The following is an 18,976-nucleotide window of genomic DNA, read 5'->3' as shown; positions in this document are numbered from 1 at the left end:
TGGTCTACATGTCCTTGGCACCAGTGTCCTCCGAGACGTTCTCATAAGCTCATGGTCATAATTGTTTCCCTTCCTCTCTCCCTTACACTCTACAGAAGCTTTATTTTATTAGTTCTTCCTTCACAGGCTCTCACTTTTACTTCTTTTCATGACCTCCTTTACTTAGACCCAGATCCCTTCTTGCCTGCACTATTGAGATAAGATAACCTTGTCACTCAGGTTTCCTGCCTGGAGCTCTCCTCTCCCCTGCTCCACTCTAATTCACAGCCTACAAGAGTAGCCTGAGACCGACTGAGAGTGATTGAATCCAGCTTGTTAGGTTAAAAGCAAACCAAGAATAGGCTCTAAAAATCTTATACCAAAATTTTTACTGAAATTTCTCCTCTACATGTCATATGAAGAAGGAATTGGACTATTTCTGGGTCTAAGAAAACAGCTGTTGAATGGACAATAAGAGGGAACAAATTTTAAACCTATGTTAGAAGAGCCTTTCATGAATTTGATCTATAATACAGTGGAACAGTACTAATTATCTGTCCTAGATAATCACTTCTCAGAGATGTTGTAGCAAGTTTACACGATTGGGATCACGTGACCATTAAGGTCTTTTGAAGCTCCACATTTTGGCAACATAATCACATCCCTCTCTATCCCTCCCTTAGCCTCCCACCTACTGGGAATCCAGAGTCTGTTCTTGGTGCTCCATACCTCCCTCATTCCAAATCCTACTGTGGATGAACATGCTGTCCTTCTCCATGCAGATGCTACCCTCTTCACCCCATCACATAGCTTTTCAGTTGCTGCCACCTTGGGCCCTTGAGTAACCTGGAGGGTAGATGTGGTTATTGAATGCCTTTCACCGGCCAACTTCTTTACCCAGCCTTTTTTCAGATTTAATTGGTATAGTAGCCCTGTGAAAATACTATTGTTTCTTTTAAAATCAATTTTAAAGAAAAAGAAACCCAATATCATATAAGTAATAAGTGACAAAGCTGAGATTGAACCAAGATTTTCTAACTCCAATTTCTTTGTACTTGAGAAAAAAGACAAAAGGAAGGAAGGGAAGAGTGAAGGGCCTCTCAAATTTGGGCCATGGATTATATGGGATAGGGAGAGTGTTCACAGGAATCCTACGTATTAAAAAGAGTACAGCTGGCATTTTTATCTCAGTAAGTTTTAAACTATATGTGTTATCAGCAAAACGTATACATTCTGATGTTTAAAATAGTTACTGGGAGCTAACAAAAAGAAAAGAGAAAACTGTAATACATTTCATTAAAACGTAAACAGTAATTACAGTTCATTTTTATCCTATGCCTAGTTATCATGTATTATAGTAACATGTATGCATGTCCTTCAGTGTGTTAGATTAACATTGTATGAATTATTTTAAATTTTAACACTACTATGTTTTAATGTGCCTGGCTTTCATGTACTATGCTATCTAATCACAACTTTTTAAAAAAATCGGAGATGCTAATAGTGAAGTACTAGTAGGAAGAGGTTGTGAGGTAATGGACATGGGCACGAGAGCACTGTGTATTGCACATAATAAATGTTTATTGGATCATACCAGGAATGAGGTAAAAGGCCACATCATTGTTTTGTTTTATTCCCTAATATAAAAAACCACAAAAATTTTCAAAAGCATGTACCCTTTGATAAAATTCCACATTTAGAATTCTGTATTCACATAAATTTAATTAATTAGTCTCCTATTGTTTATGACCTCATCTTTGTGAGCTGAAAATTAGAAAAATTAGAAAAAAAACAACAACTAAGAGTCGCTGAGTGCCGGACACTTTAGATTTATGTGCTTCATCTTCAATTAATCCTGAGAAGTAGGTATGTTACCTCTCTTTTGAGAATAAGAAAAGAGGCTGATAGAGGCCAATAACTTGTGCAAGATCACATAAGTGGTAAATACTTGATTTGAAATTTGAACTCAGATGTCTCTGGCTCCAAAACCCATACTCTTTCCAACATATCAGTGCTGGATTCTGTGGACATGTCTGAAGTGGTGAGGAGGCCAAAGGGGAGGCTGAATGGGTGAAGTTCATCTCCCGCCCTCACTTTAACCACAGTACCTGCTTTACAATTAGAAAAAGAAGTTTAACCAGTCTACTACATCACATATTTGTATGGGAATTTAACATTAAAAAAGAATTCTCATATAGTTCTGTAATATGTATTGAGAGGTTGATGTCTTATTAAAAATGAAATAATCTAGCATTAGCTATTAGCCAAGGGGACCTTAGTGGATTGGAAAAGGGACCAGGGAGTTATAAGCATTGATTTAAATTAAATTGATTTAATTTGGAATTTTGCAAAGGTAGAGGTGGGGAGGTTTGAGATAATGAAGTTCAGCTAACCCTGGGCCAATCTCAACTTAGTCTTCAGAGTGAGGCTTCACAAAGAGAGTCCCCAAGAGTTGGATGGACCTGTTTTAGTCTACCTGTTCACAGCATAGTATCAGCGCAACTCGATTTTTCGTTTAAACTTCCTAACAAAACCAGACACCCTCACACCCATGAGTGCCAAACTTGTTACTATTTTAGGAGAGGGCTCCTGGACTTTACTCTGTCTGACTTATTTATTTGTTTGTTTATTCGTTCATTCATCCATTCATTTACTTCAGATGTGGTAGAAGATCGACTACAAGATATTTTGCCCAGAGAGGCAAGAGGCAAGCTAGAGATGAAACCGTTGAGACCCACTCACTGCACTAAATCAGATTTTTGTGGTTGGGGTTTGTTTTCTTATTTAAAGGTGTGGAAACCTATCAAAATATTTGAGTATTCTTTCAAACTTCTCGCATATCTTTATTACTTTAAGTTATGAGTGGAGGTGGTATGGAATAGGTGTTAAATTACTTTCCCTAGGGTGGGGAAAGTAAGCTTTTCCCCATTACTCAATTTGTTTTACAGATTCCTGTCAATTCCTATTGAGCAGGCAATGTAGTTTCATGTGACAAAGGTTGAAAAAAAATCACACTATTAGCCCATAAATGGAGAAGGAAATGAAAAAAATAAAAATTATATTATTTCTTTGAAATGTACCCAGGGTCGCACATTTTAGGATATAAGAGCCCACATGAACCCTGGGCTATTTCCTCAAGCAACAGAGACCTCTGACTAGAGAAGTGTATGTAGTCTCCTGCTCGAGATTTTATCTGATTCTTATTTTATTTTTATTCCAGTTGCTACATTGATGGCCGGGTGGTCAAGGTGATGGACTTCTTGAAAACTCGCCTGTTAGACACACTCTCTGACCAGATTAGGAAAATTCAGAAAGTGAGTAAAAGTCTCCTGGGAAGAAGAGGGGTCAGTTTGGGGGAAAGGCAAGGAAAAGGTCACAGGGTCCCAGCTGGGTGTCAGCACTGTGGAAATCAGGGTAGAAAAATAGTACAGTCCTGATTCGCATGATATAGAGCTCCCTCTCACAGTTGGTGATTATTTATTGTTTTTCAAATTGAGAAAGGTTTGAATGTGCCCTATCAAGGTTTAAAACTTATCTATTTTAATAACAAATATTTTGTAATAGTTTGCTACTGAATTATGAGTTTCTTAAGGATAAGTTTACTTCATTATTTTCTTTTTGCAGGAGTTGTTTTGGGTTAGTTTAAGAAGAGAATGATTATATTCATTCAGTGAAATTCTGGTCTAGGGCATTGGCAATTCTGAGCCATACACCATATCTGTATGTCTTAGAATTAGCCGAGACATCTTAGTTTTGTAAGGATGTGAGGAAAGCTATATTATATTTAGCAATTGCATGTAGATCCTCTTAGCAAACACCTTTGGTCAATAGTTCTCAAACTTAAGTACAAACAAAATCACCAGAGCTTGCTTGTAAAATTTCTAATCTCACTTCTGATGTTCTGATATAGTATTTCTGGAGTGGATCTCAGACATCTCTATTTTTAATAGTTATTTGCAGAAAATTTACAGAAAAATAGCAACAAGTAGGTCTCCATTAATATGGGATGAATAAATAAGTGAATGGACAAATTAATGAATGGCTCCTTTAAAATTAGCTATGTAATAAAATCCTATTTGGAACAATCATAGAAAAGCACTTTTGATTGCTAAAGTGGAAGTCTGTACCCTGTTTTGCATGCATATCGACATCACACTCAGATTACAAATATCTTTTTGAGTCCTCTTATTCTCAAAGGGTTTTAGAGGCTGAGAAGCCTTAGGCCTTCTGGACTTTTGCACCCATGTTTGATCCCTCTGGGGATTAGATGCATTGGCCAGCACCCTTATCTGTCACTGCCTTCTACTAGGCAAGGCCTAGGGGAACTGTATGACTTGAAATATCTCTTCCAGTGTCTGTTTGACATTCATTTAGTTTTTAACATTTAAGTATTTAATGTTCACTGAGCACTAAGCAAGTACCAGGCAAAGAGCCAGGTGCTAGGATACAAAATGGAATAAGATATGATCTCTACCCTGGAGGAACTCACAGTTTTAAGGTTTAATACTTTGAGCAGGTTGAGAAACATATTACCTAATGTAGTAGAATGTCAACCTATTGAACACTACAGTTTTCTAAGCATATTACGCTAACCCGATATTAGATATTGCTCTCTAAAAGTAAGTAAGGGTGGGAGGGAATTTCTTTCTTTCTTTCTTTTTCTTTCTTTCTTTCTTTCTTTCTTTCTTTCTTTTTCTTTCTTTCTTTCTTTCTTTCTTTCTTTCTTTCTTTCTTTCTTTCTTTCTTTCTTTCTTTCTTTCTTTCTTTCTTTCTTTCTGTAGATATGTATTGAGTACTTAATGTGTTTCAGCACTATTCCAAGTGTTTTTATACAACACTGTACAAAATAGACGAGTCCTATATTTTTTACCTTTCTGGTTTTGAGTTTAATGACACGATCAAAGGGTTGTTGGAAGTAAGATGATTCAGTGACGTCATGGCACTGAGAGTGAAGGTTCTAACTCTGCTCCTGTAATTATTTAAATAGAACAAAAAGCTTTAAATCAGAACTAAGACAAAGGTGTTGAGAATTAGGTTCTCCTCTTTCTCTCCACTACCAATCACCCTCCACCAACGCATACTCCTTAATCACAGAATGTTCAAACACTAAAATAAGTAAGCTAAGCTTACCTCCTTTTTTGTGCAGGTAGGACCAAAGAAACTTAAGGAAGAGGGCCCAAACCCTGTGCACAGTTGAGATTCAGACATTTAAAAACATGTCTGATAGACTTGGTTGGGGAGGGCAAAGTGCGATTTCAGGGAGAAACAGTGGAGACTCTAAGAGAAATAACCTACATGCAGAAGGCACCTGGCAGAGGATGGCTAGAATTAGCAGTAAGGCCTGTAGTCACCTTTTGACTATTGCAAATAGAACATGCCCCGAGGTCCCCTCAGGTCTCGGTTACTGTTCTGGTTATGTCTTGTGCAACAAATTACCCCAAAACTTAGTGGCTTAAAACAACCATTTATTATGCCTATGGATTCTATGGGTCAGGAATTCCCACAGGGAACTGTGAGATAGATATCACTCCATGATGTCTGAAGCTTCTACTGGAAGACTCAAAGGTTGGCATGACTCAAAGGCTGGTGACTAGAATCATCAGAAGGCTTGTTGACTCATGCGTCTGGCAGTTAGTTGATGTCAGCTATCGACTAGCACCTTCGTGGGACTGGTAACTGAAATACCTACATATAAACTCTTCATGTAGCCTGGGCTTTCTCCCAAGGTTCTAAAGTCAGGTGCCCAAGAGAGAGCCAGGTGGAAACTATATCACTTTCTCTAACCTACCCACAGAAGTCACAGGGCATCACTTTAGTCATAGTCTATTCAATGAGACAGTCACCAAGACCAATAGAGATTTGAGGGGAAAGAAAATAAACTTCTTTTGATGGGAGAGTGGCAAGATTCTGAAAGAACGTATAGGATCAGAAATACTTTTGCAGTTATTTTTGAAAAATACTCTCTGCCAAAGTTCTATCCTCCCTGTTTCATTTAGTAGCCTTCAGTCATCTATCTGACTGGTTTTCTATTTCTAACTGTCTTTTACAAAGCTCCTGCCAGATATCGCCTTAAATGGGTATCTGCCAGAGGTGTTGCTGGATCACAGATTCCCTGAGATTTGATTCATGGGATAGGCTCTTCATTGGCTGCAGCAGCCTGAACTCAGTTGTTAGGACGTCCAGGGTAAGATTCTCTTACCACAGTCTAGGATGTGCTAGGTGCAAGCCTGCCCTAGGGAAATGAGGGCTGTTTTGCCAGTTGAAAAGTTGCTTTGGCTGTTCCTGAAGTCCCCTGTGAGTGGGAAGGGGTATGAGGAAATAGAGTCCAGAGTTGCTAAACTTTTCTTGTGAGCCTCAAAAACTAGTCTGGAGATGAGCCAAGTAAGATTTTAATATATATACCTGAAACGCTCATTCAAAAACTAGAAATGGAATCTTTGTTTTTTTCTCTACTTTGGGAAGTTCAGAGAATTCCTAATGACACCCTTACCCTGAGGCCCACAGAGATGGAAAAAAGGGCAGATTTTCCACCAAAACAGATTCATGTGGGATTGGTTAGATAAGTCAGTGGTGAGACTGTTTGAATAAGAGATAGAATACAGGATTTGAAGTCTGGTGACTTGGATTGGAGCTCAGGCTTAGTTGTGTGACCTTGGGACATTACTTAATTTCTCTGATTTTGTTTCTTCATGTATAAAATGAAGATGCTAAGAATACTATCTTCTTTCATTCTTAGGAAGTTTAGGAAGGTCATGTGAAGCCCTGTTTTGTTAATTGCTATTGAATGCTAGTTCTTATTGCTATTATTGTTGTTTTGTTATTGTAGTTATTTTTAATAACAATTTATGTAACTGGAGAAGCTTCATGCTACCTTTATCTTCAACTTAGTCTTTGCTTTTTTCCTCTTTTCTCTTTCCTTGAACCCTGGAGAATATGATAGGTGATATTTTTGGCACTTGAAATACAATGACTCAATTGCTTCAAACAGCTGTGGTTTCCAAATTTGAACTGCCACTTAGAGAAGAATTCTCGGTTTTCTGAGCAGTGGGTGAATTCTTGTTGTATGAAAATCTACATGAAAGCCAAACAGAGATAATGTTTGGACAACTCACTTCTTTGGATGATCCATGCACTCTCTCCTTTCCATTAGAATGAGGATAATCGTTCGTACTTTGTGAGATGAGTTAAGGGGAAAAGTTCAGAATCTAACAATGCAGGCAAGAGTCTGATGGGAAAGTGAGAGATGTTCAGGATACAATACAGATGGTATAGTATGGATAGCTGGGCTGACTCCAAAACAATGACATAAGAACCAACAAGAACCACTTTGGCTTAAGTCACTTTGATTCTATGATTTGTGTCTTCATCTCCTAGAGGAATCAGAGGAGGAAATAACACTTTGTGATATTATTTTCAGCAATTCAATAAGCACAGGAAGGAGTTGGTGAAACCCCAGACATAAGGGAAGAATTTCCAAAAGAACTGTCCATATGATTGCGTTTTGAATACCAATAAACTGAACAATTGGCTTCCCTAATATTTGAAACACTCCCTCTTTCCTCCCTCTTTTCTTTCTTCCTTCTTTTATTTATCTACCATTTATAACATTCTTAGTATTTTCCAGACCCCTGAGGATAAAATGGTAAGCAAGACTGATATGGTAGTTGTCCTCATAGACTTTATGGTCTAGTGGAAAACTATTTAATGAAGCAAGCAATGATAATCATATGTGATGACTCCTATGATAGGGGCATATAGGGTGCAATGGGAGCCCATGGTGGGAAAGATCTATCTTCTAAAGGAAGAGAAATAAGAGAAATCCTCCCAGAGATGGTGACATTTAGGCTACCACCTAAAGGATAGACACCTTCTCATTTATACAGTTCTTCTTAGGGTATGATCAGAGGGTTCTTGATTACCGATGTGTGTGGTAGAGGGAGTGGTTTATATGGTTCATAGTGTAACCACAGTCATTCTTTTGTTAACATCTCATTGCTTATGATTGCTTATAATATTTAATAAAGTTTAACTCTTTGAAGTCTCAATAAATACAGTAACAATATTCCACTTTTTCCAATATATCTCAGTTGCAGGATCATAGAAGCAGGTAAAGCAGAGGAATATTTAATCCTTTTAAAGTAATTAATAGATCAAAAAAAGAAACTTCTGTTCTCAACCAACCTCCTGGTTTACCTACTTATTTGAGCCTCTTAGTATATCAAAGGGGAAGAGGGTAAAAGAATAAGTTATTTTTCAGGATCGTTAACTAGAAGCACAACTAAAGGAAAAATGAGGACAATGATGTTAACTTTCTCTAATGAAGAAAACTGGAAAATGAAAACAGAACAGTTGTATCACCACAAAAATCAGTATTTCATTGATTCATTCATTCACTCATTCATTCGGTAATGGTAAATGCTTATTTTAATGTTCCAGAGCCTAACATATTGCTTTTCACTTGACAGGTGCTCAATAAATGTTAGAGGGAGGAAGGCAGGCAGGGAGAGGAAGGTGAATGAGGAGAGTAAAATAGTGGAGGAAGTGTTAAAGAAGTAATGTCTTTGTCTCATTCACATTTGTATCTGCTGTCTCCGCTATTCATTCACATGTGGAAGAATCTAATCTGCTACTAACTTTGTAACAGCATTGAATAGATAGAAATTGATTTAGGCATTCATGAATGGGCTATGCCTATGGGTAGGCACAGTAGGAGATTCTTTCTGGGTGTGTGTTTAGGGGTGAAAAAAAGGTCCCTTCGTAGCTCAAAATACTGCACTGTCTGCTAATGCTGGACATTTCATTTTAGAAAAATAATCTTCCATTGGAAAGAGAACATAAAATGTAAATAACCTGAGAAGAGGTAAACTATTCTGGTTTAAAGTCATACTACGGTGTCGATACCAAATAGAAGGTCCTTTCCAAGAGCAGGTTTTGATGGAAGGGAAGGAAAAACACAGGCCAAGGAAGTACTCAGGAGAGGCAGAGGACTCCAAATACACACTGTGCCACTTTAATACCTTAGTGACATTCATGGGTGATTCTAAGTTTTATGGGGCCAGAAGCTTATACAATGGAGATCTCTTTAAGAAAAAGAAAACACAAATCTGCACATTTTAGAAGTACACCTGACCAAATGAACATATTACAAGGGCCTGCCCAAGACAACAGTAGATGCCTATGAATGGGGGGAGCTGGAATTTTAAGCTTCATGAGCTTCCCAGTAAATTAGCTACTGTGACCCCATTTGGCTGTGCATCTGCAAATGGGAGAATATGACCCAAGCATAACTTTGGCTCTGCTCTTTCATATATGAGACACTAGTGATAAGTGGGGAAATCTAGCTGGAAAGCTATGTTTACTACAAAAGGGCTCTGAAGTTTAGATGATTGTCATTCCATAAACCATATTTTCTTGATTCTTCACACAAATAATTATAAAATATACCATCAATTTAATAACAGCTGGAAGGAGAGAGTAAACAGCTGACAGGTTTCTTTTGATATTATTATGAAAAGCATTCTGATTTCAAAACCATTAAAATGTAAAATGCATCATTAACTTACAGAAATATAGTAATTGTATCATCTTTTAGGTTACAACTGCCATTTGAGTACATCATATATTACAAATCCATTGAAGAAACCAGTATTTTGCTCAAGGCCACACTTGCTAAGTAGTAAAATTCGAATTCAAACCCAGACCCACCTAATTCCAGAACCCACATTCTTATCTAATATACTATTCTGTATCTCCTATACTTGTTAACCATTTATTTTGTAATCCACGTAACATTCCTAACCACCCAGGATGAGGTAGGCTTTTAAAGAAGACTACTGAATGTTCCTGGTGAAAGAACATCACTTTGATCCTCAAATCAGTTGATATAATTTGGGATGGGTGTCCTAGAAATGAAGGTCGAATGAAAGTTGGTGCTATATATTAGGTAATATCTAATATTACCACAATATTAGATAATAGAAGTGGGCAAGGCTTTTCAGGGAGTGATTTGCATTTATTCACTGGACTCCATTGATGTTTCATGTGCACAGGTTTTTGGTCCTGTAATGTGCAAGGCAATGGCACTGTGAAGGCACATGCTGCCCATGGACAATTAAAGGAATGGCCCTGGGAACAAATTGCTGTTCAGGGCAAAAAACTTCTTCAGAAGGAAGAGGCAACTTAGGATGACTTTCCAATGTTTTCACATAGAAGTGGAGACATCAGAGGGTTTTTCCTGAGTGAGAGGAATTTTTCCCTGACACAGGTGGAACCTATGACTTGTCAGTGGGTAGAGTGTCCAATAAGGCTGAGGGGTTGGTTAGTCACAGAAGAGGACTGGGGAAGGGAAGAAGAGTGATTTATGTGCAATTAGCTGCTTTCCAATTTCTCCCTTCACCAGCACTTATCCTTGACCATAGTCATTGCTTTGGGACTCTGTGAAACTTTCTTCCTTATTTTCTTGCATATGCTCATAATTTCCTTGCTTCCCTGGTGACTTATCTTTTTTGTATATGTCTTATTTTAATTTCATGTTTTGTTGCAATTACATTCAATTGCTTTTCTGTGGTTTGAGATAACAAAAGCAGAGAAAATCCTAAAAATGACACAGAAGCCACTAATTAAAAATTGATCTGATATGAGAAGAAAAGGGGCAAAAAAGGCACTCCAGAACAGGAAGATGATAAAAAGAAATTATACATAAAAAAAAAAATTAATGAAACACAGAAAACACATTAGACAGAAGAAATAAATCAAGAAGAGTATGATGAGATAGTGGAATGACTGAGCTCAGAATAGCCCAGCTTGTCTAACCTAAGAAGGACATCTTAAATATGGAAGCAGTTTAGTCAACCAGAAGCCTCTAGATCTCTTCAAACAGGAAAATTCAATTAGAAAGTGGACAGAGCCCTGAACTTCAACTGTGAGGATTTGGTGTTTGCTCTTATAGTTTTGAAACTATTAATTATCTTCTCTGAAATTCAGCCTTTTCATAAGGAAAATATTATCTCTCTCATTTATTAACAGGTAAGTTATTTCATTATCTCATTATTTTACAAGTACTTAATAAGTTAACTGTCAAGCATTCTATAGGACATGCAAAAAGGAAAAACATGTGGCTTTCTCAAGCTGCTTATAGTGTAGGAAGGAAAACAAATAGCAAACAGGAAATTATAACTCAGTATAATAATATCAAGGTCAGAGATAGATCCAAAGAACTTTGGGGCCCAAGGGAAAGAATTAATTTTTTGAAGGTATAAGGAAAGTTTCACAGAGGCAGGAACATGTGAATCAAGTCATAAAGAAAAAATCAGACAATGTGGGTGAGGAATGGGTAGGTGAGAAGGTGATCAGTAAAAACCTAAAAGATCATGTAGTTGAAAATGGTGAGTCCATTCTGTGTTGTAAACCATAGGAGTTATGGGGAGGGAGGGAAAAAGAGATAGCTAAGGGATGGTTATGAAGAATCTCAGATACCAAGATAATTAAAGTAGTTGGCATTATATCCTACGGGGTCAGTGGTTCTCACTGTGATTTCACTATATCTAACATACTCCCATGGACAAAAGGATAAAATAGACCATGGGTTGTGTGTAGTTACTAATTCTTTAGTTGTTGTTCCTGCCTCCCTCCCTAGTTAAGGAAAATTTCATAATGGTGCATGAAAAGAATGTTACTATGACAACTTTGAATCCACTCCTTTTTTTAAGTAAATCATCCCTAGATCACTGCTTTCAGTTTTATTAGAAACAAGTTAACTCTTATAAGTTACATCTCTTAACTAATCACATGGACCTCTCTTTGTGATCACGTGATTGAGTATTGCTGCTGGTAATGGGAAACCAGTGAACATTTCAAAACTGGGGAGAGACGTGTCAAGCTAACAAATGGCAGCAGTGTAGAGAGTGGACTAGACGAGAATGGACTTGGTAAGAAGACCAAGGGAGAAATAAGATCCAACACTCACTAAGGGACAATGAGGAAGGAGAGGGCAGAACAGAATAATTCCCCTCCTCTTTGAATATAGTAGGTAGCTTAGAGTCAGAAACACACAAGAAAGATGGAAAGAAACACTGAAACATTACTGAACTCTCACCTGGACCCCTTATAAATATAATAAGGAACAAAGAGACAGGGGCACCCCCAAGAAGAGTTCTGTGCGAAGGTAAGGTTTAAGAAGCTTCCTAAAGCTATTCTGCTCCTTTGAACAAATGATAGAGGGGACCAGTTCAGGTTTCTTAAAGAGCTACTGCTGTTCCTGAGGTCCTGGGGAAGGTTGAGTTCCAAGTAGATGAGATGCTGGAATTAATGGACTCCAGCTTCTTTTGGAGGGTGGGCCTCCTGCCAGGACTGATTAGCCCAGCTGGGCTGTCCACTGTTCCTGTTTTATTGCTTCCTTTCTCATTAAGGAAGGTGTTGTCTGTTGCTGCAAGACTACCATCTCTTGCATAGCCAATGGCTGAGACCAGGCTCTCAGGAGTCTTTTTTAAAGACTTAGATCTCAGTTTTTGGAGAAACAGGGAAAGGAAGCTCAGGTTTGAGAAAGTGCCACATAAATGGTTATTTTCTTATTTTTACTGTTTTTTCCTTTTTTAAAAAAATTCAAAGTGGTAGAGAAAATAAATTTTTTTTAAAAAAAGTCAGTGCTGTTTTTCCTAACCTCTCTCTTCCCTCTCACCCCTCCTCCTTCAGCATAGCCACTAGAAACAGTCCTGATGTCCTCAACCCCTGAAATGTGAGGGAAGGGAGCTAGAAGGGTTGCCCTTCGCACCACCCTGCCCCTAGCAAGCCCAAGGATTCTGAGCAGCCACTGGCCACTTGGTGAGCTGTTTCGTGGATGTCTCACAATTCCCTGTTGTCCATAGGCCCCAGGGCTGAAGTCTATCAGGGACAAAGAACTGCTAAAAGGGGGCCAACCACTCGGCTTCCCTCAAATTAGCAATCTCAGCATTTGCACTTCTCCCTCCCCAGACAGCGTGTTCCTTAAAACAGCCTTCACTGGCACATCATTTCTCAGCAGGAACATACCCTTGTTTTTTTCTAGTCCTGCAATTTTCTCTCTTTCAGCACAGGGAGAATCATATTTACGTAGAAAACCACAGTGTTGAACTATAGCCTTCAGTTTCTTAGAGTTTTACTTTCTCAGGGAATTTTGCAGGTGGTTCCATTTGCTTTTCCTGATTTTTTTTCCACTCCTCTTCTGTCCATACCGATTTCCTTCCCAGTCCCAACCAGTACCCAGCCTCAGTACCTCTCCCACGTCACCAAGATGGTCTTTTCTGTTTATGATGCACACACAGCTCATCAAGCCTCTCGCCACATCCCAAACAGTAAATGCTCGGAAAATCCTCATTGATTAATACCAATGATTCCCAGGATCTTTAACATGAATACTTTCTGGAAATCTCTTTTCCGCAGAAGATTTCATATAAGTGGTTTAGGTTTTGTATCAAAGTTAACCTCACCTGGTATTTTCTGTTCATGAGGCTTTTCTAGAAAACAACAGGAATTGCTCCTGTGCTGAGAGTAGGTAAATAAACTGCTCTAAATGTTCATTATGCTAAAATGAATTATCCATGTGCATTTAAAATTCTAAACAGGCCTTTCTCTGCTATGTAGCATACACCTGGCCTGTCACCTACCACCACAAGTGTTGTGTCCAAAAGAAAAGCCACCAACTCTAATGCTAGATTGATCTAAATATAATTGCATATGCTTTGGACAAGAGAGTGGTCTTGGTAATATTTGATTTACACTTTAAGAGCTTACCATATGCCAGACACTTTTCCAAGTACTTTATGAATATTGGGTAACTTAACTATCAAAAAAAGTGCTGAGATAGGTAGTATTATTTTAATTTTACAGCTGAGGAAATTAAGACATAGAGGTAATGTAACACATCCAAGGTCATGCAGTGAGTAAACGATAGAGCCAGGATTCAAACACAGGCAATCTGTGTGCAGAGTCCATGCCCCTAACCACTACTCAGTAATAATTCTTAGATTGTTTCCTCCCGTCTCCCTGCAAGTCAGAAGCAAATTCAGATGAACTTTTATTTACAGTGTCTGTGTCCTTGCAGAGTCCTGTGTACACGGTATTTTATAAATCTAACCATTTTCTGGAATCAAGTTCTCATTTAAAGGAGCTAGACTTTGAATTTCTTTTGAAATATAATCATCTCATACAAATTGCCACTCCAAGTTGGTCATGCCATCTTCTAATTAAGTACTTCTGACAAATGCCCTCACAGAAAAAGTGGTAGAAACACATGATTATCATCTTATCTTCAATTTAAGAACATTATAATGAGCTTGATATGTCAAAAAATCCTTCTGGTATCCAAATCACATTGGATGACGATTTGTCTTTACCAGTTCTAGGATTATTGGATTCTATATATAAATCGCTTGATAAGCAAAGCAGTATTTCCTTTTCCTTCTCTGAAATTTCCATCTTTCAGTATTCAAGGGGCAGACCCCTGGCTTGGTATCCTGAGCTTTAAGCCAAAAAAAAAAAAAAAAGTGTTGCTTTTTTCTAGGTCTTTCATGCTGTTATAGGTTTTCATTGTATGCTTTAATTTTCCCTGATCTCTAAGATGTTTTTACAATCAAGGTATTGCTTCCAATTCTTTGACCAGTGTAGTTGCCCTTTCTTAAGTTATATAACTTCTTTAAAGAATGGCAGTTTCCTATGAGCTTGTCCATGGACAGGTTTGGAATCATATGGACCTCCCTGGGTGGCTAGAGCACCACAGTCTCCAGTTAAGCACTTACTCTGTGCCAGGCACTGTGCTAGAAAGTGAATACAAAAGTAAATAATAGAGGAACCTTGCCCTCCAAAAGCTGATAGTTCAGGGTTCCTAGGAATTAGTCCATAGGCTCCTGGACTTCATTCCAGGATCATAAATGATGGTTCAGAATCCTCCACAAAACTGTAAATATATTTAGAATTAATTCCTCTGAGTTCATTCATCACTTTAGAGGGATTCACATAAATGTTCATCTGCTACACCTATGCCCCTTCTCACTAGCTCTCAGGATCTTTCTGTGATTGGCCTAAAGTTATTTATCCTTGGCACAACGCCGTCAGGTATCATTTCCATCTCACTGAAGTTCAGCGTGGTCAGAGAAATAACAGAACTTTAATTTGTTTGTCACTTTACAGTTTTCATGATCTTTTTATATATGTATTATTTCATAGCAGCTACGGTAATCTTTACATAAATCTAATCGTATCACTCTTGCTTAAATCCCTCCAATAGTTTTCATCACACTCAGAATAGAAATACCCCTCTTTTGTTTTCTGACCATTTAAAAAATCTTTCATTCCTTTACTCACTACATTCTAGATGGTCTTCTTTAGGTTCCTTGGTGTTGGTGTAGTGTCATGGGGCCTGGCTTTTCATTTCCTGCTCTAGGACTTTTTTAAAACAAAGATATAGAACACAGGGAATCTGCTTAGCGCTCAGGCCTGTACAACGAAATGGGGAGTGGGGGAGAGGTTAATAGTCAGGAGGCTACTCTTGACCTTTGGAAGATATGAGCCAAGGGACAAATACGTCCCCTTTTCCCCTCTTGGGGGTCAGTTCTGAGGCACAGTTCATACTGAGATCCCTGTGGGATTGAGTGCAAATTGCCAGCAGTAGTTGCCAGCTTGAAAATGCTCCCTTGTACTGGTCTTCCCACTTCCCTATTTCAGTCTCCCAGTTTCCTCATTCCTATTGTCTGTTATTACTTCCCAAATGAACTACCTATAGACAAGCTTTCCAGGATCACGCAACATAATCCCTAAGTACTGCCAGATTGCTCTCCGAAGGATCTGAGTTCTGATCTGGATAGTTTGGCCAGTCTCCAACTTGTGTATCATAGACGGGGCCGTTTCAAAACTTCAGAGGGCCACCACTTGACAAGAGGCTTTGCCTCTGCTTAGAAGACTGCTTCTTGTGTAAAATCTTTTCACCTGTGGGTCAGTGCTTTTTCTTTTTACACTTACTGCAGTTATTTCAAAATGTGGTTATAATATACATACATGCCCAGGTAATTATAAAATACCTCTCCCAAACATTGATCTTCGCCCTCTCTCATGATTCATGGCTTCGGATGCATGGACGGTACGCTTACCCATGAATGTGCTATAACAGAACATTAAGAAAAGTTGCTTCTCAATATTTGTTAATATGGAAACATTATAGATTTATATTTTCCAGTTAAGGGTGTTGCAATCAGTTTATGTCCCAGAATATGTACTTGTTCTCCTGTCACATTGTATTTATTTAGGAAAAAATGATCATTTCATTTTTTATTATTAATATTGATACATGTCCGCTCATATCAACATTAATGCTTATGTGTCACACTATGTGGGGTGCATCAATGTGAAAAAAGCACAGAATTACCTGGGAGCAAGAGGTCAGAAGAACTTCTTTAAGGGAATAGGTATTCCTTCTCATTTAGGAACAGCTTTTTAAAATCTCATTGTCCCCTTCTGCTTGTGTTGTGTGAACAGGTGGTTAATACGTACACTCCAGGAAAGAAGATTTGGCTTGAAGGTGTGGTGACCACCTCAGCTGGAGGCACAAACAATCTATCAGATTCCTATGCTGCAGGATTCTTGTAAGTAACACTTGCAGTTTCGCTCCCAGAGCTCTGAGGAAGGGACAGTGAAACTGGGCAGCGCTCAGTATTCTGCCCATTGCAGGGAGGTTGGAGGGCTTGGCTCCGGTTGTGAATGTGTTTAACCGTTCAACAAACAGTGATTAGGAACTTCTCTAGATACTAGAATGTCAGTCACGGGCATCAAAGCAAGAGTAGTAGCAGTAGTCATAAAAGTAATAAATTTATTTAATGTCTCAAGTACAAAACACAGTGCTGACAACATACATTTTCTCATCTAATTTTCACCATAATCCTGGGAGTTAGGTAAGAGTAATACAGGATTTTTACCCTCCAGAAACTTACGACTGGAGAAAGGAAGACAATAGATAAGTAAAGCCATTGAAGATAAGTGCCATAATAATAATAATTTTAACTCTATAGTGCTTACCATGTGCCAAGTACTGTCTAAAGTGCTTTATATATAGTTAATAATTTTAAAAATATTTTTCTTATTTTTCAGTAACAGTTAACATACAATATTATATTAGTTTTAGGTATACAACATAGCAATTAGATATTTATATAACTTATGAAGTGATCACCCCAATAAACCTAGTACCTATCTAACACCATAGTTACTACAATATTGTCGACTATATTCCTTATGCTATACTTTACATCCCATGCCTACTTTGTGCTTCTTAATCCCTTTACCTTTTTCACCAGTGAAATGGATACTGTTACAACCCAGAGAGGTAGATGCTGTTATTAGTTAGTGGCAGAGATTGGACTCGAGCCCAGGCAATGTGCTCCAGAGTCCAGCCTCTTTGCCACTACATCAGACCACCTCTCTTTCTGCGTCATGTGGTCTGTCTACAAAAGGAAAGTGATAGACATGCAAAGGAATTCAGAATTTCTCTGACTGGGAGGGTCGGGAAGGGCTTCATGGAAAAAGTGGCATTCAAATGGAACATAGAGAATTTCCATAGGTGGAGAACAGTGGTTGGAGAGGAGAGAATTCTCGACTGTAGGAACATTATGGGCAAAGAACCAGGAGAGGAAAATTATTAGTGTGGTGAAAGCCTCGGCATCTGCAGGGATGTAGTGAAGGCTACACTAGGGAGGAGGTTTACCACTTAATCATAGAAGGCCTTGAAAACCAGGCAGAGGAAATGAGGCCTTGTTCTGTACTCAGTGGCAAGCCAATGAAGATTCTGGAAAAGGAGAGAGACACCATCTGACCTGGGTTTTAAAAGGTTGGCTTTGTTGGCTTTGGCAATAATATGCTCGAGAGTTTGGAAAAACGGGGATGGGAAAATGAATTTGAGGGCTGCTGCCGTTGTCTGGAGAAACTTAAGCCAGAAGCATAAGGGCCTCTGACTGGCCTGCCAGTGTCACATGGCAGGAACAAACCCCTCAGGACCATGGACAAACCTGGTCTAGTCTAGTTCTGTGGTCCTGGCTTTTTGGTTGAGCAAGGCCCTCCCAAGAAGCTTCTTGAATACATTTGTGGAGGATAAATCAGGTCAGTTAAGTAGATTGCCTTTACAGATGGAATTCTGCAAATACAGGTGAAGATAATGAGTCAGTGTGACACACTGTGATACCTTGGGTCTTCCATCTCTGTGTTCTCAGCACCTAACACTGAGTGGCACAGAGCAGTTATTCAATGAGCATGGTTCAGATGAATGAAATGGAGTGAATCAGCATTTGATACAGTATCTCCAAGAGTTGTCTTTCAAAAAGACACTTCCCACTGGGTTTCACTGTGAGCCCTCAGGCAAGGGTGAGAAGTGAAGTTGGCAGTCAGTACTATAGGGGACCTCTTGGAATCATCAGTGGAATGGCTTTTGCTTATCTGTCGCAAAAGCACTCTCCTGCAGGCCCCAGCAAGCAGCCCAGTTGTACCAAGTATTTTCATGAGCATTCTTCCCATTAGGGAACGGTGTGAAATGAGAAATACCGCAGACCTTCGTGGAGGGAGCTGGAGAAAGACCTGTCCTTTCACAAGCGTCAGCCAAATACCCGTAGATCTCTGCAGTCATTTTGCAGAACACAGATAATCATAGTTTTTAGATTTTGGTTGTTGTTCAGACCCCCATTTGCTTGGTTGACACAGATCATGTGAAAACTAGCTCCTGGTCTTCTCTCACTTCTTTAGAACCCATTTACTCTCAGTTCCATGGCAGTTACCCAGCATTATGCCCTTTGAGTCCAATTCTCAAAGGGGCATAAGTTGCTTCCTGGAAAAAAAAAAAAGCAAAGCATTATAGGAAACTCCAGAAAGTTAGCAAGAAATTGGAAATAAGGCATTTTTTAGTGTTTTGTTTTGTTTTGTTTTTGATATAGGGCATAACTGGGAGCTTACTAGTGCACATACTCATGCATGCATGAATCAGAATTCT

General features: G+C 38.7%; 1 protein-coding gene across 1 annotated transcript in view; it reads left to right on the top strand.

Moving 5' to 3' along the window:
- The window catches only part of LOC105304661 (inactive heparanase-2), a gene marked incomplete at its 3' end in the record, with an annotated part of 440,017 nt that overhangs the window by 417,790 nt on the left and 3,251 nt on the right, over positions 1–18,976 (top strand). Inside the window, exons 7-8 of the mRNA XM_011378912.1 lie at positions 3,200–3,293; positions 16,483–16,589. Of these exons, the coding sequence (XP_011377214.1) occupies positions 3,200–3,293; positions 16,483–16,589 (201 nt within the window). The remainder of the gene's footprint in view (positions 1–3,199; positions 3,294–16,482; positions 16,590–18,976) is intronic.

Source organism: Pteropus vampyrus, unplaced genomic scaffold (assembly GCF_000151845.1).
Source record: "Pteropus vampyrus isolate Shadow unplaced genomic scaffold, Pvam_2.0 Scaffold348, whole genome shotgun sequence".
Lineage (NCBI taxonomy): Eukaryota > Metazoa > Chordata > Mammalia > Chiroptera > Pteropodidae > Pteropus > Pteropus vampyrus.
The sequence above is the reverse complement of the archived record's forward strand: the minus strand, read 5'-3'. Positions and strand labels throughout refer to the sequence as shown.